Raw genomic sequence first — 21,896 nt, forward strand, 5'->3', positions numbered from 1 at the left:
AGCCATAAAAACAAATGTTATTAACTTTTTTTCTTTGAATTATTAACTTCTGAAGAATGAGAACTGCCATAAATGCTCTTGTCTCCACAGGGAGTAATCTGGAAATACAAAATGCATTTTCCATTTTAAGTACATTTTCTTTGCAAAAATGTTTGCAAATCAGGTTTGAAATAAGGGATAAAATAACTTGAAAATGTTCTGCACTTCAAAAATAATAAAATACATTCTGATTCTGTCTCCGTAGACCACGCAATGCAGATCACTTTATGCAAGAAGCTAAACAGAAGAAGCATAAAGCAGACGCGATGGTGAGAACATTTTCTTTCTAGTTATGTTGTTCCGTATTATTTTTGTAATGGAACTTCTTCATCAGTGTAACACAACTCAGGTAATTATAAAATCTATTATCAGGATGGTTGGACTGGTTAAATTAAGAAGTGTTTATACATTCAAGTGTTCATAGCCCAATAAACTGTGACTTAAACAAATAACAACTTACAGGGATCAACTCTTGGCTAAATGAAAATTTCCATTTATTCCTTTGCTTTAACAAGTAGCTAAAATCTGGGCCGCAGCAACTCTATGAGATTTCCAAAATGTCTTTTTCCTTCTGTAGGGCTAGCTGGCTAGCCACTGGCTTGATATACCATAACGGTGCTCTGTGAGCCAATCCAAAGCCCATAAAAGCCAAAGGAAAGACTTACTGATCTCAAAGGGCTCTGGACAAAGCCTCATTGCTCCAAGGCCAAAAGACTCCAGTTTTCTTACAGATACTTCCCACCAAAATAATATCAACACAGAGATAATCATTTCTCTATTGGGCCTCTATGTAACTCCAGAGGAACCACTGTGACACAACTGACCATGGCAACAACAAATTCCTGACCCTGGCTTTGGCTGCTCTAATGGGGCAGCCAAGGTTTCCCTATAACAAATGGTGACTGAGGCTGTATGTGGAGGTGTGCCTCAGAGAACAGGGGGAGGGACATGCTGGGGATGGGACTGTGCACGCAGCGCTCTGACAGATCTTTAGTTAGCATAGCAGTCCCTTCGGCTGCTCTGAGTGTGGCATGTTGCCTCTGCTGCCCAGGATCGGGGAGCAGAAATGTGACTTGGGCGTCCACTTGCTTCAGCTGTGCAGAGCCTAAAATGCCCAAAGTAGTAGGAGCAGGCCTCTAATGTAGGCTCCCAAGAAAATAGCACTTCAGAGTTTATTAGTGCTCTTTTCCATGGTTTATTCAGATTTATATTATTTTAAAGTGACTCAAGTCAGAAAATATTATAGAGAACTGTAAATGGTACATTTCTTTAAGCAAAATGGAGAAATTTTTGACTTGAGAAAACAGATGTTCCAGTGGTTAGGGCACTAACCTTTGACTAATCTGGGACTTTGGAGGTTCAACTCCTGGCTCCATCACAAGTTTCTTGAATGACCTTGGGAAAGCCACTTTATTTCTCTGTGCTTCAGTTCCCCAGCTCAGTTCAGTTCAGCTGTATAATGGGGATAATAGCATTTCCCTACCTCACAGGGGTGTCATGAAGGTCAGAATATTAAAAAGATTGTGAAGTGCTCAAATACTACAGCAGTGGGGCCATATAAGTTCCTAAGAGAGATTGGAGCCAATGTACCATTCCAAAGCCTAATACCTTAGAAAGGAATAAGATCAACTAGTTTTTCACTTTGTGCAATAGATTTCAACTAGATGACTTGAATATACGAATAGGCTTTATACAGCCTTTTTTCCACCTGGATTCTGATGGAAGAGAAATGGGGTCAGGGCAGAGAGGTAAATTTAGAATTCACTCACATCAAGGTGGTAGTTGAAATCATGGAAGCCAACAGAGGGTGTCTAGAGAGAAAGAAAAAGGGGGACTGGAGATACAAACTCAAAAGAATAACAGCAGAGAAGAGGAATTGGGCGTTAGAGGAGCCACTGAAGGAAAGACTGCAGGAGCAGTCATATAAAGAGCGGGAAAATGTGGAAAGCTCAATCATGCAAGCCAAAAGAGGGCAGAAAGTCAGTAGGAGAGAGTGATCGACTGTCCTCAAGGCAGCAGATAGATAAAGAGTAATGAGAATAGAGATGAACCCTTTACTAGGAGAAAGTCAATAGTGACCTGGATCAGGCAAAAGAGAGGGCAGAAGTCAGGCCGGAGTATATGTAGAAGAAAGACAGTGGGGAGGAAGCTGAAGAAGGATTTCAGATGAGATCATTGCTGTTGAATAACCCCACAGAACTTTTAAAGGTTCTGAACCTGGTTCTGATTTCTCACTAGTATAAGATCAGAATCTGGCTGACAGTTATTTTCTAGAACCCTAGACTATTATATTCCCCATAGATTCCTTGATTATTTATTTCTGGCAAGAACTCATAAAGGTTCAGGATGCCTAGGCCATGATTTTCAGAACTAGGGTCCTAGAGGAGTTACCTAAAACCTTATTTAGGTTCTTGGTCATGATCTTTATTTTTCTAAGTTACAGAGTAATCATTACCTTTCTTGACTTAATGCCAGTGTGGCTGATAAGCGACCTACTGACTCGGTTATTATATTTTTCTAATATTTATATCTCAGTTTTTTTTTCTTTGTCACTAATCCTCCTGCTTCTGTGCTGAATTCTCTGTAGAGGATGCCTTTCCTTTCTTCTATTTTGGACCTTTCTGATTCTGTCCATTTTTCTCCTACAATGGAGCAACCCCTAAATGATTATTATTTGATAGTGTTATTTAATGTTTCACCAGGAGCCTGGTTTGTATTCTCATCCCATATTTGTTACTCTTTAACATTTCTTTAAAATGAATAAAAATATAATTGTGGCAACTTCCGTCTCTCTCTTTTAGGATTTTATATTGCTACTCATCACTGTGGCATCTGAGAGCCTTGTACAGAAAAACAATAGCTATAATGAAGGCCCCAGAATACCTCATAGGCTACATCTACATTGTGAGCTGGGGGGTGATTCCCAGATCATGAAGATATACTTGTCCTAGCTCTCATCTGAGCTAGCACACTAAAAACAGTAGGGTAGTATGCTTGGCGGTAGCATGGAGAGTGGTGTAACCTCCACACCTGCTGGGTGTGGTATTGTGTCCCATCTAGTGGCACCAAGACCCTTAGAGAGAGAGGTTAATGAGTCTGCTCTACAGCCTTAGCTAAGCCAGGTGGCTTTTAGCTCATGTGGTAGAGGCTCATGCATTAAGCTCCAGAGGTCCCCTGTTAGATCCTGCCTGCCAACGACCGGGGTCTGTCAGGGTTACACTGGCAGCCCTTAGTACATGCCCACAAGGTTCAGGCAGGTTTGTATTCAGGGCAGTTAGCATGGTGCTGTCATTGCTGCTGCCCATACTACCACAGCTACACTACTGTTTTTAGCATGCCAGCTCAGATGAGAGCTAGCACGAGTAAGTCTGTGCAAGCTGAGAATCACATCCGTAGCTTATAGTGTAGACATAGCCATAGTGTTAGGTAGTTGGAATAAGGCTGAATCCAAAGCCTGCTCCTCTAAAGCTTATGCAAAATTATTTAAAACCCGTTAGTCTAGAAATTAGGTAGGAAATCTTACAAGAACTGGCTATCTCATAAACTCTCTGGTGTTTCCTTGTGCTGAATGGGTTGGAAGGACCTGAAGGACAGCCTTTGTTGCAATCTTTTGGTAGATCTCCTTCTGGATCTTGACGGAAACCAGCTAGTGCAAATGCATGCAAAATCTGGACAAGAAAAGGAACTAAGAATAACTTCACATGTTAAAATCTCAGAGCTTTGATCCAGGTCTAGTTTGTATTTTGTGCAAAAGTTCATCCTCATAATGATTTTCTAGCTGTTTCCCTCCTTAATTATTTCTCTTTAGCTCTCTGGCAAGAACTCAAAAAAAATTCCAAACATATGCTCCTTATTTCTCTTAGTTACAGGCTAGTCATTACCTTTCTTTGTTTAGCATTGAAAGATTGTCTTTACATCCAAACATGATAAGTGATACGCTGATGGGGTTGTGATATTTTTCTTTGTTTTTTTCCCCCTCCTGCTGCTTCTTTTGTTATTTTATCCAAACCAGTTTGCTCAACCTCAGTCATAAATTTCCTTGACGTTAGCTTTCTTCGTTGTTGTAGTGTTTGCTTCCTCACAGCCATATTTGTAAGTCTTTTAGAATTTGAAGGGATGTTTTGTGTCAACTTCCATCAACCTTACCTATGTGTAACTTGTTTTGCTACAATTTTTAACCATAGTTTGGTGACTCCAGTATTTCTCTGTGTCCTTATTTTATCTGCCAGGTGGAGAAATTTGGAAAGGCACTGAATTATGCTGAAGCAGCATTATCGTTTATTGAATGTGGAAATGCTATGGAACAAGGCCCCATGGAATCTAAATCCCCTTATACAATGTATTCAGAAACAGTTGAACTGATCAGGTAAGCTTGTAGAGAACAATAGCACTGGTTGGATATATTTTCCATCATGAGGAGAACATACCTGAATGCCTTTAAACATGGGTAGAAATTAGAGATTGAAATATTTAAAAAGAAACAAAAGCAAGCAACCCCACAACAGTCAATATTCATCATTTGGTGAATTCAGTACCTACGGAGGCTGATAATGTGATTATGGAGTTTCCACCATTTGGCCATCAGTGCTAATCAAACCCAGACTGGTAGTGACTGAAGATCAGTACAATCCCATTGATACTTTTTTGGTCTACGTGAAATACGTTGGTAATCGCAATCTAGTTCCTGCTGGACAAGCGTGCACATCACAACCCTCTTCCCCTATTATAGCTGATGTCAACAGGCATCCTTATCAACAGCTTCAGCTAAGAAAGGCAAAGACTGAATCATCATGGAGTCTGAGCTGTTGTCTCATCCAAAGAGTGGTCCATCCAGAACAGAATTAAGGCATGTGAGCAGAGAAGATTTGCACTGCCAGTGACCATGTTATACCTGTTCTATAGATAGAGAATTTCATTCCCCAGGGCAGTCAGCCAAGCAGCTTTCACCAGCACTAAATTCACTTTCAAAGTTTAATATTTTTAAAATCATAGTTCTGCAAAACTTTTAAAACAAGTGTTTTCTTCCGGATTTCTGTGCTGATCTGACCATATTCTCATTGGTGTAAACAATTCTGCCATATTGTGGTCCCAGTTTGGACTCACTTCTTATGCTTTTTAGTCGCAGTAAAGCCAGCTCAGCCAGCTGACTCTGACAAGAAAGAATGACATCAGATAAAATACCTTTTGCTCACCACTATAAAGCTCTCTATACTTATTCCCATCCCCTCTCACCTGCACCACCACAAGCAGCACAGCTGCCCTTCTTTTGGTATGGCTACACTTGAAATTTGGCAGCGCTTTGAAGTGTGAGTGTAGTCGGAGCTCCAGCGCTGGGAGAGAGCTCTCCCAGCACTGCACGTAAACCACATCCCTTATGGGTGTAGCTTGCAGCGCTGGGAGCCGCACTCCCAGCGCTGCAGCACTGATTACACTGAGGCTTTACAGCGCTGTGTCTTGCAGCGCTCGGGGGGGGGGGTTGGCACACCCCTGCAGCGCTGTAAAGTACCAGTGTAGCCATGGCCTGAGTCTGCTTTGTCTCCTCTAATTACATTTCTTTATAATTACAGTATATTTACGGTCCTGACTCTGGCCCTGAATTTTGCTTAGAGTTCCATCTGTGCACGTAGCTAGGATTTTGTAGTTATAAAGTAAATTGTTTATGAGCTGCCTGCTAGATATAGTTCAAAAATGGAACTGGTTTATCAGGACAAGTGTTTGTTGAAATAAGGTGTGGATTATCATGCACACAATGCATTTGCACTGATGTCAGAATTAGAGGTCGATAACAAAGATGAAATACAATCAGCTAATTACAGGGAACATGTATTCTTCTGGAAGCAAGCCCAGAGGTATTGTATGTTGCACTAATCTTGTCCGTTGCTCAGGTGCTAAACCAGAAGTTGAGCTTTCCAGGAATTGATTTGCCTGTATAGCACATACATTCTTGAAATAGCAATGCTACTAATATAGATCTTTGAAGAATTTGAACTGAATGTCATAGGACCAAAATAGCTGCAAGCCACATGCTGCCCTCTGCTGCACGGTGCCTGGAGGAGCAAAACTGGAGAGACAAGCTCCAAATTTGCAGTGTGTGGAGAGCACTGGCTCCATAACACGTTCTCTTCTGCCCTCAAATTCTGTGGAAGCCTTTTTGCATGAACTCTGCGGAGTTGGGGTTCCACAGGGCTGGAGAATATTTTGGGAGGATTACACAAGGCAAACCAAGGAGCAATAACTCTCGAAAGCCAGATCCCCTTAATATTGTATGGCTTTCCAAGGGAGTTACTGGTTGAAGAGAGTTAATTAGGCAGGGATGGAGAGAGAGCTAGTGGCAAAATGGCTCGAAAGCATGAACTGAAGAGCACAAAATGTATCTGTGATAACTGGAAGAATAAACGTAATGGGGCAGGTCCTCAACTGGTGTAAATCAGTATAGCTTCATGAGAATGTGACCAACAGTAAGGTGGTCTTCTGTTAACACACACTGGCCTTAATGCTGGCTTTTCCCCCTTTTTTAAGGTATGCTGTGAGACTAAAAACCCACGCAGGCCCTAATGCCACTCCAGAGGACAAACAGCTAGCAGCATTATGGTTAGTAGATCAATATTTACTCAAGGACTTCTTTGATGCAGTGAGTCAGTCCTTGAAAATCAAATGCTTAGTGCATTCAGATAGAGGCTTGGTTTTGTGTTGTCTTTTGACACAGAGGGAATATTTCCTGATCCAAGAAGATCCAGATCAGTGTCATCTGTTTTTCCTTGTACTGCTGTGCCTGGTCTGTGCTCTGTTTCTGTAAATAAGCAATTCATATTTATTGGCTGTGACAGGTCAGCTATGGCACGTCAGCATAATTAATTTTTAAGTGCCTGATGGTCTGTGTTTTTATGACTGATGTACTTTCCCTGTAACAGTGTCTCAGTAATTTCTTCTGTATATAACATTTTAGGTTCGAGCATCATAAATTATACTCATATTGTGCAGGGTTAGTATGTTGATAATTAAACAACTTGGATTAACTCTTTGAATGAATATTCCCAGATATATGCATTTAACTTAGATTCTGTAAAAAATTGCTGAACACTAAAGTTATTAAAATTAAATTTTAACAACTATATAGTTTACACGTACAATAGCTATTACATGGTTATGGATTCTTAGTAAATGGATTTTACAACAGTTTATCTATTCTTAACACCTGGAAAAATCCAAATTAAATGTGTATTTAGAATCTATAAATTAAACAATCTTAATTTATCATTTTGTATAAAAAAGAGACTATTTAGTGATCTATTTTTAATTAAATATATGTCCTTTGTCACTGCTTTAATGCACAATTGGGTGCACAAATAAGATTAACAGTAATTGTTTTAAAAATGCTTAAATGGGAAAATTACTAAAAATAGTTTTTAAAAATAGCTGACCATGTCAATTTCTGGGTTTTGTAAAGTGCTTTCCAGAACAGACACAGTGTTTTAGTATGTGGAATTTAATTCAAATTCATAAAGCCACTGCATCTATTTAAGCGGAAAGGTCACAGCAAGGGAAAGTAGGCAGAGCACTCCTTCAGCACTGCATAGCAACCCTAACTCATTGTCTGCCACATAACAGATGAGTTGACATCATTTGCATATGTACTGTATCCTATGAAGGTGACAGAGTGAGAATTATGAGGACTGTAAGTTCATTGTATCCTTTGGCTCTGTACAATGCACGCTGGGTGTACTACCACACAACATTTAGCACTTTCACTGCCACAGCCTGGGTTCAATTCCCAGTCAGGGGAAAGTGACTTTAAACCAAAAAAAAAATAAAAAAAGCTTCAGTTATTCTTCACTTGCAGTGTAAACAAATCCATATTTTTAAAAAAAACAACTACTTTATCTGATTCTGATCTCCTAGGAAGAGACTGTCCTCTAGTGGTAAAAGAGGAAATTTCAAAATTTCAAGGTTGCAGATCTAAAAAAGGAAAACACTATGAAAGTGAATTATAACAATCCTGGCTGATATTTGCAACAGTGGCTAGTGATTTTGAGTGCTTTGATTTGATTTTTGGCTGCTCAACGCACCTTATTTGGGTGAGACGACAGCACTTTCGAAATTCAGGATGCTCTAAAGTATCTCAAAATGAACATCCAAAACACCAATAACCTTTGAAAATCTTGGCCTCTGTTACCAAATGAAAACAAGTGTTACTGATTTTTGTGTTACATACTGTTGAGCAATCCCTCATCTTGTGAATACACAAAAACCTGATGGAGAAGATCAAGCATCTTGTATGTATTATTTATATATCTATCAGTTATTGTTATGTGTGTTATGTGGAATCCCTGCAAATGGAAGATTGTGGAATTCCCATTATTGGAGGGTTTTAAGACTGGGTTAGACAAACACCTGACAGGGATTGTCTAGGTACACTCGGTCCTTCTTCAGTGCAGGGGGCTGGACTGGAGGACCTCTTAATGTGCCTTCCAGCCATACATTTCTATGACTATATAATTATTGTTAATTACTATTATTGCGTATTTGTTTATATCGTATTATAAAGGTGCATGGTGCTCTACAGAAACATCGAGACAATGGGCCAGGTGCTTCCCTTTTGTACTAGTTATCACTGCTTAGCTTGCTCTTTGTACAGGAATCCTCACGCGGAAAAGAATAGAGTCTTCTTAGCACCTTCTACATTACCTCCCTTCTGGTCCCCAGGAAAGGCATGTGACTAGGGAAATGCGATCATGTTAGGGGCATCCTTGTTCCCTGGCAGTTTCCAGCTGCTTGAAGAGTCCATTGGGGTCATAGTCATCTAACATGAATAGGCCTGAGACAGCTCTTATTTACTCCATTGACTATTCTATTCCTGGGTCATATGTCCCCATGATTAGGGACCACAAAGGGCACCTTTATGCTTTAAAGGTGCTGTAACACATTTTACATTTTGTCTTCTTTCTGTTTGTTCTAGTTATCGCTGTTTGGCACTTCTATACTGGAGAATGTTCCGACTCAAAAGAGACCACGCTGTAAAGTATTCAAAAGCACTTATTGATTATTTCAAGGTATTTTCATACTATATTACGTTTTCAAATTGCTAATAATGGTATGAAATACTGCATCTTTTTAAAAAGAGTAGCCTTGTTGGACCCAATCCTACTCCCACTGGAGTTTTATCATAGGCTTCAGTGGGAGCCGTTAATTTCCAGTCTGTGGTTCTGTATTCATAAAAGCACATTTATTCAGTATACAAAACTTACAACTTACTGAAGGAAGAGCAACTTACCATGTCACGAAACTGACACATCCTGCCCATTCTCCTTTTTTCTTGATTGTCCAGTGTGATTCCTGGTGCTCTGCAATTAAAAGGTTTTACAGTATTCACAATCAGAATCCACTTCAGGATGCACCTCAAGGTAGATTTCGTATGGGTTGGAGACTTTGAGCTAGCTCCATATTTGGAATAACTTGTAGGGTTCCTATTTATGGACATCAGCATGTATGTAAGGCAAAGGGATACATTCTTCCCTAAGGCATTGGGCGGGAGTCCACATTGGCTTCAGTGGGAGTTGCATGCAAGTATATCTGTGGTCAGAATATATACTTGCCACCAACTTGGCACACCTGGGCTTGCCTCCACTTCCTATCTTGTTTTCCCCGGATATTCCCTTCAATTCTCCACTCTCTCATAATGCAGTGCAGTACTTTATTTTTAGTATGACAGGAAGTCATTAGATCTTTAAAATGTTCCCTACAGTGGCAATATTTGATTGGAAAACATCTGGAAATCAAAACATTCCAGATGGATCTATAACAGAGTAGGTCAAATATTTGGCCTACAAACATAATCTTTGTATTCCTATCTGAAAAAAAAATAAAAATTGGTGGCTGCTTCTACCCTTCAATTTGTTTTTATATCCTGAGATATAAAATCAGAGAGCAGTGAGGGTACAAATGCTCTGCAGTCCTGATTCTCTTTGGGTACCCTAAGTAGTCATTTGGTTTGGGGTATTTTAGTATGTTTTTTTCTTTGTGGGGGCGGGAGCAGAGGTTGTCTCATCCTGTACATAAAATAGAAAAAAATCCCCAGCACAAATATTTTGTTATTGATGAACTTTAAGTAGAGGCACAAATTTTCGTGACCAAATTATAAACTCATGAAAATAGGCAGGAAGGGTGACAAATCTTTTACTATGAAATTGATGTCACCAAAACTGGATTTAAATGCTGAGTAATATTTAATTAAATGTATGTTCATCTAATAATAATCTTGAGTTTATTGGTAAGAAATCTATAAATATTGTAACACTGTACTTCTCCTACCAATTCAAATAATGCTTGTAGTAAAAATTGGAATTTCAGTCTCACAACCATGTGAAATGTCTCTTAACAAAAGAAATAAACCTTTCTACAGAAAACAAAGTTGATATTTATTCTTTATTATAGTAACATAAGCATCACACAAGACAAGCTTGGGGTTTTTTGCAGATCTTCTGCTGATATAATAATTCTGTAGATTCTCATTAGAATGTAAAGTAAAAAATGAAAAACTGCTCATTTGTCATCTTTTCGGTGGAAAACAAGCCAATTCTAGACTTGTTTCATATATTTGTCCCTAAAAGCTTTCAAAATCATCTAACATGACATGCTGACTGCATCAAAAAACTCTGATATATTGTCAAATAGGAAAGTAGATCAGATTTTGTCACAGACATTTTCAGTGTAAATTTGATACCTTTTTCTTTTAGAAAAGAAAAATTATTTAAATCTTCTTTTAAACTTTTTATTTCCATTTTCAAAAAAATAATAATGCAGAGAATGTTAAGAAGTTATAGACATTTGGGAGTTAAAGATTTTTGAGAAAATAAATGATTCAGTTTGGGTCATGAAAGCAGAACAAAGCCCACAGGACAATCAGTGGCTATGGAGAAAATGCTATAAGTTAGACTCAATTACACTTTCTGAGAGCTATTTCCCCATCATACTGGTGTCTAACAGAGTCTAAACTAAGTAGGACAGAGGCAATTTTAACTTACATTGTAAGTGTCTCCCACCTTCTCCATGTGTAAATTACCTGCTCTTAGACTCCCTTACACATCAGCAGGATGGACATAAGTAGCTTCGAGAGAGTCTAGCTGAGTCTAAATGAATGTCTGAAACCAACGCAAGGACAGTCAGGTCTAGGGGTTGGAGCCAAGAGTCAGAGCCAGAATCAGGAGTCAAGAGCAGTGTTGGAATAAGGTAAAAGAAGCGCGGGAGCAGGCCGGGCCTGCTCCAGGCACGAGCTTATCAAGCAGGTGCTTGGGGCGGCAACTCCGGAGGGGGGCGGCACTTTAAGGTAGTCGTCAGCAATTCAGCAGAGGGTCCCTCACTCCCGCTCGGAGTGAAGGACCTCCAGCTGAATTGCCGCAGATTGCGATCGCGGCTTTTTTTTTTTTTTTTCTGCTTGGGGCGGCAAAACCCCTGGAGCCAGCCCTGGGAGAAGGACTAGGGACAAGACTGGGATTAAACTAGGACTGGAGCAGACTGAGGCCTGTGGAGTCTGTCACCACTCTCAGGCAAACGAGAGTTCCAAGCCAGGAAGCAACATTGAGCAGACTGAGCTATTGTTTCTCCTGTGAGGCTTATATACCCGCTCTGAGAGTCACAAGACCAGCTCCTGGTTTGTGGGTTGGCTAGAACCTAACACAGGAATGACTCATCCCTGCATATGGTTTAATCAGGCTCTGGTTCAGGGAAGACTTATCTCCTCACACTGAATGTAAGGGAGTCTCCCTGACATCATCGTCTGTACCGTCTCTAAATTTGGCCCAATTGATTTATGGCATCGTGAGACTTGAATACATTTTTCATATGTATCATCTCTACTTTTTGCACCCCATCCTTACAGTCTCTGTGTTGACATTCATTTCACAGTCCTGTTTGAATTATAGGTTTGTAAATGGGGTTTTTTGTTCGTTCTACAGAATTCATCGAAAGCTGCCCAGGCTCCATCTCCATGGGGTGCCAGTGGAAAGTAAGTTCACTCATCACACAGAAACTATGTCTGAATAGTAGTGAGAGATGGCATTTGCTATGTTCTGCTATTTTCATGTTTGTTCATGTCACCCTATGTATATAAAAATTCTGTTTCAGGAGCACAGGAACTCCATCCCCCATATCTCCTAGCCCTTCTCCTGTCAGCTCTGTAGGATCCCAAGGGAGCACCGGTGCCCCTTCCCCCTCTTCCACTATCAGCATTCCACAGCGTATTCATCAGATGGCAGCCAATCACGTCAGTATTACCAACAGCGTCCTGCACAGCTATGACTACTGGGAGATGGCTGACAATCTAGCCAAGGAAAATAGAGGTGCGTAATCTAACACATGTCTTTTAAAAACATGCCAGTAAAACAATATATTGACCTACTTTGACAGTGGTCCTACTGGAAGATTTTACCTTCTGGATTACAGAGGTGTATTCTTTTAGCCTATTCATGGACTGTCCCAAAAGGTAACAAAAACAGTTTTGTCAGCATTCCCACTCAGAAGAGGGAAAATATCACTAATTTCTCCTTTATTTGCCTGTCCAACTTTCACTGTTTTCCAGGAACAGAGTCACAGACATCTGGCAGTCAAACAGGAATTAAACTGATCTTTTGAGTTCATTTAATGTTCCTTCTCCTGGCCCGTATTGCACTATCTTGTGGCAGAGCTACAGAAATGGATCTCTGGTCTTTTGTTCTTGTTTTACAAGAGAAAACTAATCAAGTGCACTGATGACATTCCCTTTTGTGATGACTCCTACATGACCTCATATTTTTGCATGTATTGACTAAAGCATTAACATACAGTTATAGGACTCATTGTAGGACTTACATGTCTGTGGGCACATAGGACACCTCCCCTCTGAGTATTTGGACCCTGTGTAAATATCTGAGGTTTAAATCCCACTACTCTACTTTAGCTCTGACATGGACAATTAGATCATTGGTGTACTTACATGGCACCAGGACAAACATACAAGGCCAAGTTCTACTCTGAGTACATCAGCTTTATGTGGGTATAATCAGGGTTTAAAGTTGGTGGGGGAGTAGCACAGCTTCACCTCCTATCTCTGACTTGGCTGAGCAGCATGGCTGCTCCTTGCCTATGCTATGACATCTGGCCCTACCAACTCCAGCTGGGCCCTGCTCGGCACGGCTCTTGCAGGAGCAGTGCCTCCAAGTACTTCCCCAACTATCAATTCCTCCAGAATCCACCGTCACTGGAGTGGGGGCAATAGCATAAGATAATAATATAGCTGCAGGCTGAATTCATTCCACTTATGTCCCCCATGAGTTTTAGGGAGAGAATCTGGAGGAGATAAGGCAGCTTCTCTTGCTCATCTTCTCCAGCTTCATGTAGCTGCATGGGATGGAGGTTCAAAGGGGCCTGCATGACATAAAGGTTGGACCATGGCAGAGGAAAGGAACCCCTCCCTTCGCCTGCAAGTGCAGATTTTCCTCCACATACAGAGTTAGAGAGGATCAAGGCGTCCCCTCTTCAGGCAGAGTTCCCTCATGGTTTAAGTAGGAGTTGCCTGAGTAAAAACCTCAAGGATTGTTTGGTCTCACTCATTTTGAAATGTGTTTCAAGTCAGGATAATTTGTGCATGTGAATTACAAATGATGTCTCTTTATCTTTATAAGGACATCATTGGCAAGTAATCCTTTTATACACAAGATCAATGGGAGTCAATGAAAGAAAGAACCAAGGAATTAGCTGTTTAATTTTTAAAATGAAATTGTTGGGAACACTCAGATCATGGACCATAGGGGCCTTAAGGACACTCATTTGCCCCAAAATTCCATTTTAATAAAATGTTCAGTGCGATTTAGTTAGTAAAAGAAAATAGCTATTACATGGTGTCAGGGTTCCCTCCCCACTCTGAACTTTGGGATATAGACGTGGGGACCTGCATGAAGACCCCGTAATCTTATTTCTACCAGCTTAGGTTAAAAACTCCCCTATTCCTTGGATTAAGTAACGCTGCCACCACCAAGTGATTTAAACAAACATTTAGGGAGGGCCACTTGGAGCCCTACCTTCCCTAAATATTCCCCCAAGCCCTTACACCCCCTTTCCTGGGCAGGCTTGAGAATAATATCCTAACAAACTGGTTCAGGTGAACACAGACCCAAACCCTTGGATCTTAAAACAATGAAAATCAATCAGGTTCTTAAAAGGAGAATTTTAATTAAAGAAAAGGTAAAATAATTACCTCTAAAATTGGGATGGTAAGTACTTTACAGAATAACAAAAGACTCAGGAACACAGAAGATCTCCCCTCTAGGCAAAACCTCCCTCTAGACAAGGAAAAATCACAAGCCAAAATAAAAGTAAGCTAACACTATTACTTACTAATTCTAATTGAGTTGGATTGCTTGCCTTCTCGATCTGTCTCCGGCAAGCACACAGAACAGACAGGCAAAGAACAGACAAAACAAAGCCTTGTCCCCCTCCCCAGATTTGAAAGTATCTTGTCCCCTTCTTGGTCCTTTTGGTCAGGTGCTAGTTAGGTTACCTGAGCTTCTTAACCCTTTACAGGTAAAAGGATTTCTTGCCTCTGGCCAGGAGGGATTTTATAGCACTGTATACAGAAAGGTGGTTACCCTTCCCTTTATATTTATGACACATGGTGATAAATAGCAAATGTCACTTTCATTATTCTAATGCTTAATATTTTTTCCATAGAGTTTTTTAATGAGTTGGATGCATTGATGGGACCTGTCACTCTACACAGCAGTATGGAGCATTTAGTTCAGTACACTCAACAAGGACTTCACTGGGTACGGAATAGTGCTCACGCAAAAGACTGTGTGCCATTCAAATGAACTGCATAATCTCCCATGGACAATTCAGTTATTCTGGACACTGTGCTACAGAAATAATCAACCATAGCATCCAAACAAAGGTGAATATTTCTTCAATGTTGAACAACATTTTTCCGAGTGTAGACATATATGTGTGTATGGATAATATGCAGCTGTGTCTCTCCAGAATGCATTGTTCCATAGCAATCTCCAAACATCGTCATACTCTAGACAGAATTGACCACAGGTGTCTTAATACACACACACATTCCCTATGCCTGTGCTTAGAAAAACTCCGAAACCAAAATCTCATGAGTTAATTGAACCAAGTGCAATAAACACAATGGCTCCTAGTCAGGAATGCACTTAAGTGTGTGTTTAACTTTCAGCATGTGCTTAAATGTAATTGACTTCAGTAGAACTTAAACATGCACTTAAGTGCTTTCCTGAATTAGGGACAATGAGAGTTTGCCTGGCCGTTTGGCTGCTCCGTAGAACTTTCAGTGTTAGCGCACCATCTCCCTCTGATTTCCTGATTGGGGTGTATGGATGAATTGTGTAGACTGAAAAAATATGGAGCGAGAAAGCATTAACTTTTGTGCAATAAGTTTCAACAGCTTGCATTCATTTCTTTCTTTCTCTGCTTTTGAAATTACCTTCCCTCCTGTTCAGCCTCCTTATCAACTATAATGGACATTATCGAGGAAACAGCCTGAAAAAGGGGTGTATTGATAATAAGAAACTGGAAGAGATTCTGGAAAATTGTGTACTGTTATTAGAGGCAAGAAGTTAACACAAAAATACGGCAAACTGCAACCCAGTTAGCGAAGAAAGTCCATTTATTACATGTTCATATACATACACACACATCTAAGAAATTTGTTTGCTTTGTGTGGTGAGGCTTCACCTAGGGTGACCAGATGTCCCAATTTTATAGGGACAGTCCTGATTTTTGGGTCTTTTTCTTATATAGGCTTCTATTACCTCCTACCCCCGTCCCAATTTTTCACATTTGCTGTGTGGTCACACTAGCTTCACCTTACTGGCTCTGGTTTTGATATCTTTTCTATCTTAAAGTAGCTTGCTTGCAATTTCTTCTAGGCTGTATCATGCCATTACATGAAATTCTCTTTATCTTGGAAAGCTAGGTTTGCTGCTCACCAGACTAAGCACTGTTTCCTATCATAATCCTCTCACTCGTCATGCATAATCCTCCACTAGGCTTTAATGTTGCTTGATTTATGGGGTGTTTTCAGCTCCTTTTGACAGACTGTGCTTTTTATGCCAAGGGAATTAATCCTAAAGTAATTGCAATTTAATTTGGATCAGCTGAGGTCATGGCCAGTTCATAACTAATGTATTTGATTGTTTTCATCTGAAATGTAATTGTATTGGTTATTTTGCACCCAGCCCTCTAGCCCTTACTCATGCAAGTAGCTACATTAACTACAGTTGCATCACTCAAGTAAGAGTCAATGAATGTCCATCTTCACTGCTACAGTCTAGTCAGCTTTATCTCAATATTAATGTGATGCTGGTGCAAAAATATCTGCCAGTAAAAGTTACATATCAACAAAGAAAAATAGCCACTTATGTAGTTGCCTTATATACTGGCATTTCAGTGTCTGATGAGTTGCATTAGAAACCACATATCAAATAATTTAGCCAGAGGCAGATTAAGGTTTCTTGGGGCCCTCGGCCAGAACAAGTGGTGGGCCCTTCCACCCCTTCCACCTGTGGTCCCTCCCCCATTCTGCCCCCTCTATATGTGACCCCACCCCTTTGTTACCTTTTCCTCCCTCCCCTCCCATTCCACACACACCCCAACTATGGCCCCAAGACCAGAGACATTCTGGGCACAGCGGGGAGTGAGAGCTCCCCCAGCCCTGAGGCTGCAGCAGGTAGCTAGACCTCCTCCAGTCCTGGGACCGGGGTCAGGTGGTGCTGGGGGCTTCCCCTGTGGCTGGCTGGCTTCTGCTGGGATTGGGGGGCACTGGGGGCTCCCTTCGCCACAGCTCCCGTCCTGCCTGCCTGGCACTGCCACTAGGGAGTAGGGTCTGGGGTCGCAGGGGGTTCCCCGGCTGATGCTTCCCCTGCCACCACCCCACCTGTCTGCCTGGTGCTGCTCCTGGAAGCGGGGTTGGGGCGTTGGCATTGGAGTTTCAAGTAAGGAACTTTGAATCACATTTCTTGTGCTGTGACTGGGGATAGTTTTTATTAATCATGAGCTCATTTGGAACTAGTTTGGCTGCAATATATACAGCGATTTCACAGAAATTCAGGAAGAATTAATGTCCTGTTATTGTAACATATTTCCTGACTACTACGGATCTCTTGTAGATTTGCACCCTTTCTTGTAAGCTGTTTTTATGCTGAATCATTCCAGCTAAAATACCCATCAAGTCCTATGAAAATTATAGTTTTTGTACTGGAATCACTTACATTGAACTCATGTAAACAGAAGAAACTCCATGGAAGTCAATAGAGCTATGCCCATTTAGACCAACAGAGAATTTGGCCTCCTGTCCACAATGTTCCTTACAGGTGGTCATTCTTATGAGGTTAGAGCATGCAGTTCAACCACAGGCACGTGTTTCTTCTGTACAGGTTGCTTTTTGTCATGACTGCCGCTCTTTAAATAACTACAGATGTGTAAGGCATGATAACCAAAGATACTTCATTTCATTCCTTTAGGGCCTGATCCTGAAAAGTGCTGTGCGGCCTCAGGACCTGATCCAGCAAAGCTCTTAAGTATAAGCATCACTTTACGTGCATAAGTAGTCCCATTAATTTCAGTGTGAGCTGAGGGTTCTCAGCACGTTGCAGGATCAGACCCTTAGAGACTGTCCTTATTTTGCTTGCCACTTGCAAAGGCACATCTTGTTTGTTTTAACTCATTGTTTCAAGTCCGAGAATGATAAAGGTTCCCTTGTCTTGCATTAGAGATTCCATCTCAGTCTTTCAGAGGTGAAGATGTCAACCTGTTCAAATCCAGCTCAAAAGCAAGATTATGCCTGGAGGGAGAGGTTTGGTATAAAACAGAAACTTCTGGATGTGACAGACAGCTAGTCACCAGCTGACAAGTACATGCAGGCATAGGAAATCAACTGGAATATTATCAAATAAAATGTGTGCCGCAGTTGGACATAAAGGCAATACAGTGAGGTTTTTTGCATTAAAAATTCCGTGAGATACTCTGAGATATTCACAAACACCCAGTCAATGAGGTATTCAGACACACTTAGGCCTTGATCCTGTAAGATGTGCAGCGAGGAGTGTAAGGGTGATGGAGGAGATGTATAGGTTCAGGTATGGCTGACCACTGAGCATAGGCATCTATGCTGTGTGGCAGCAAGTCCGAGGCCCCTTCCACAGCCCTTTCCTTATTCTAAATCTCACAGGGTTTAACGGGAAGGGGTGTAGGCAGATGTTGGGCATGTGAGGAGACATGATATTCAGTGTAGGCCCAGATCCTCCAAGGTATTTAGGCACTTAACTCCCATTTATTTCAATGGAAGTTACGTTCCTAGTATATTAGAGGATCTGGGCCGTATCCCTCAGCATGCAACACTGGTGCTCAGTTATGCGCTCCTTGTCTGAGCTTTACTTCTGCTACTGGGAGTAGCTTGGCAGCCTGGAAAGTAGTAGTCTCATTAATGCAGAATCAGATTCCCTGCTCTCCCGGTACAGCTCATCACTTTTTACCTTTCACTTCCATATGCAGCAAGCTTCACCTGCACTGTGCAGGATCAAGCCCTCCATGTACGTGTGCACACACGTCTATATCTAAATCATGAAAAAGTTTAGTCAGCACAAAGGATATTACTAGTGCTTCCCATTGCTCATTGAGTACATGTTACTGAATGGCCATATCACCTCAGAAGAGCAGGAATTGTTATCAAGGTAATGTGTGCAGCTAATTAATTTATAAGACTCTCACCTTGGGAATGGTGCAGTCGTATATTTTTCATAATACCAATTTTCACCCATTTTTCATGGCTCTGATATAAATCTGCATAACTAAAATGTCACACTTAGACCTGGCTAATCTATGCTTAGCTTATCTACTCAAGAGACTTTACTAGACACCAGCCTTAATGCCTATACGGTATATACTATTGAGTGACTTAGTCGCAGTGTTTAATCCAAATGAAATTGGTATTTGCAAACTGACTTGGATTAACTATGTCTGCCACTGCTAGGTTGCAGATGTGACCTTAAATTATTATGGTTTTAAACAAAATAAGTTGAATTTTATGTAAAGAATAGTGACTGGATTCCTTAATCTTTTTAGAAGAAGATTTTTAAAAGAACACCTTGTCAAAGTCATATGTTTTTTAACTTTCCTAAAATTTCTGGAGGGTTGCTGGTTCATGGTCAAAGCTGTATTAATGACATTTCCCTTCTACAGTATGTCTGGCCTTTGCATAATCCACTTAATATGTCAAAAAGAAATGTTTCTTTTTTATAATGATTGCAGCACTCCCCTCTCCCAGTTCAGTGGAAAACCCTCAGATGAAAGAATAAAATCTCCTTGCATGTTGCTGGCACCATACACTTAACAATGACTGAATGAATTTGTTACAATGATGATAAAAGTATGGCTGGCACAGATCTAAAATGTCTTTCCTTTTGATAACTTTTTGTTACAATTTACACCATGTATTCAGACTCATTCCTTATTTGACTGGAGAGAATTATCTGATTTACATCCTATAAATATGTTCCAGCTCAGAGCATGATCAGAATCATTATTATTCCACTACTTGATACACTGGTTATGCACCGAAGAGTGGGAACATGCATAGCAATGGGTGAACCTCATCTGAATCCATTTAGAAAAGCATCTGGATGTTTATTTGAAGCTGATCCAAACATATGAACCTCTTTGGTCAGGAAAGCTGTCTGGAAAGCTGGTGAGAACAGTGTCTTCCATAAGAGTCTCAAAGTGAAATCTTGGCTTCACTGATTACATCTACGCAGCAAAAAAACAAAACAAAACAAAACAAAAAAGGATACGTGGCAGCGAGTCTCAGAATCCAGGTCAACTGACTCAGGCTTACGGGGCTCATGTTATGGGCAGTGAGGACATTTGGGCTTGGTCTAGAGCCTGGGCTCTGGGACCCTCCCCGCAGGACAGCGCTAGGGTTTTGAGCGCCCTAGGCAGATGGCAATTTCGCCGTCCCACGCGCTGGTCCCGTGGCTCTGGTGGAGCTGCCGCAATGATGCCTGCGGGCAGTCCACTGGAGGCACGGAGCACCGGACCCTCCGCAGGCACCACTGCGGCAGCTCCACCGGAGCCGCCTGCCGCCCCCTCCGGCAAAACGGCGTCCACCAATTATTCTGGCGCCCTAGGCGATTGCCTAGGCTGCCTAAATGGTAGCGCCAGCCCTGCCTCCCCCATACTGGGTGGGGGAGGGGAGCTGCTGTGTAGACGTACCTAGTGAAGTCTAGGGCAAAACTCCCATTTCTTTCAATAGAGCCAGGATTTCACGCTCAATATTTATTAGTTACCTTGTAGTAAACTGTTTTCAAGATCATTTAAAGTTCTTGGGAAAGTCACTTAGAGCCCTATTTCCCCAGACACTGGGATAATCCACCCGAGATCTGAAACTCCCCCCAGTTTCTGCGCAGTATTCTCCCAAGAAAGCATTGTTTGTCCCCCAGGAAGGAGTCAGGCATCCCCCAACCCGCTTCACCTGGGGATATCAAATATCTCCCAAATCACCCCCTTGCCTCCACTCTGCCATCTGACCCAAGCAGCTGCTTCTAACCCCTGGATGTTCCCTTGTGTCCAGGGGCTTTCCCTACTGCGACTGACCCAAAACCCATCCCTAAAGGGGGGTTCCACAGCACAGAGGGGAAGGCAATGCAAGTAACCATGGATTCCATTAACTTAGACAGCTTTTCCCCACAGGCCTAGCAGGGATGACCCCAGAGGAACCCAGTCAGCCACCCTCCCCTTCCAGCTCTGTGGAGGTCAAGCCCCACAGAGCTCCCCTGAAAAGGCGTTTGTGGGATCTCTAGAATGGGGGAATGCCAAAGAGGTGGCATTTCCTCCAGGGGCACAGACTTCTTTCTGGGCAGGAGCACAGAGGGAGGCAAAGTGCTGCTCTTTCCCCATGTGTAAAATGGGGATGCTAATCATTTATTCATGTTTTGTAAAGCACTTTGCAATCCTCAGCTGGAAGGTGCTACAGAAGTGCTAAGAATCATTTTAAAATGTTAAGTCATATGAGTGAATGTCACTCCTGGGCAGTTGGGCCAATCCAAGGCCTTTGCATCACTTAAATCCCAAAACAGGATCCCTTAAAGCTCTTAAAATAGGACTGCAGTGGTGCATAGGCCTTGTGTGGGGCCTTTGCATGGGATGAATTACACCCTATATAAAAATGCTGAGTATTATTAGTATTAATAGCTAGCTTCATTTGGCTCAGAAATAGCATGAAGACAGCCATTCTTGAACTATTTATGTTTTGATCTTAGTAGAAACCAGGCCATACCAACTCCCACACAAATGTAAATAGGACAAAAAAAGATTAACCAAACTGTTCCTCCAAAGAATTCAAATGGACTTTGCATTTCTCTGCGCCAGTTTGTCCTTCCCTGAAATAACTATTTTTTTCAGAACTTATTGTCTTTAATCAACAGCATCATAAATGCTCAAATTATTTGTTTTCTCCAATCCCCAGATTCCTGTTACTCTCAATCATAGCCTAAATGTTGTCTTTCTGAGTGGTGCATTGCAGAATGAACTAATCTCTTTATTTGGCATAAGAAAAATTATGTAACTCTCACAAAATATTTCCATCTGTCCATGAGTCATCTGTAGTTAATTGGCATGGCAAGTCAATTAGGGATACATTTTCAGCATAATGCACAGGGAGTTAGACTCCCAACTCCCATTAACATTAATAGGAATCCCAGGGTTAAACGCCCAGGCTCCACATTACCAATTTCCCTCTAAAGGTCAATAGCAAAACACTTTGATTCTGAGGAATGAATACCAGTCTGATCAGCAATGGACTCACTATGACT

The 21,896-nt window shown here is 41.3% G+C and overlaps 1 protein-coding gene across 1 annotated transcript in view; it reads left to right on the top strand.

The window, feature by feature from the left end:
* Nucleotides 1-19,995, top strand: part of AFF3 (AF4/FMR2 family member 3) — a 525,087-nt gene extending 505,092 nt beyond the window's left edge. Inside the window, exons 17-23 of the mRNA XM_030570361.1 lie at nt 245-308; nt 4,269-4,405; nt 6,559-6,630; nt 8,996-9,089; nt 11,991-12,040; nt 12,160-12,374; nt 14,740-19,995. Coding sequence (XP_030426221.1) covers nt 245-308; nt 4,269-4,405; nt 6,559-6,630; nt 8,996-9,089; nt 11,991-12,040; nt 12,160-12,374; nt 14,740-14,879 — 772 coding nt within the window. The 3' untranslated portion in view covers nt 14,880-19,995. The remainder of the gene's footprint in view (nt 1-244; nt 309-4,268; nt 4,406-6,558; nt 6,631-8,995; nt 9,090-11,990; nt 12,041-12,159; nt 12,375-14,739) is intronic.
* The last annotated feature ends 1,901 nt before the right edge of the window (nt 19,996-21,896 follow it).

The sequence above is a fragment of the Gopherus evgoodei genome, chromosome 1 (assembly GCF_007399415.2).
Source record: "Gopherus evgoodei ecotype Sinaloan lineage chromosome 1, rGopEvg1_v1.p, whole genome shotgun sequence".
Taxonomy (NCBI): Eukaryota; Metazoa; Chordata; order Testudines; family Testudinidae; genus Gopherus; species Gopherus evgoodei.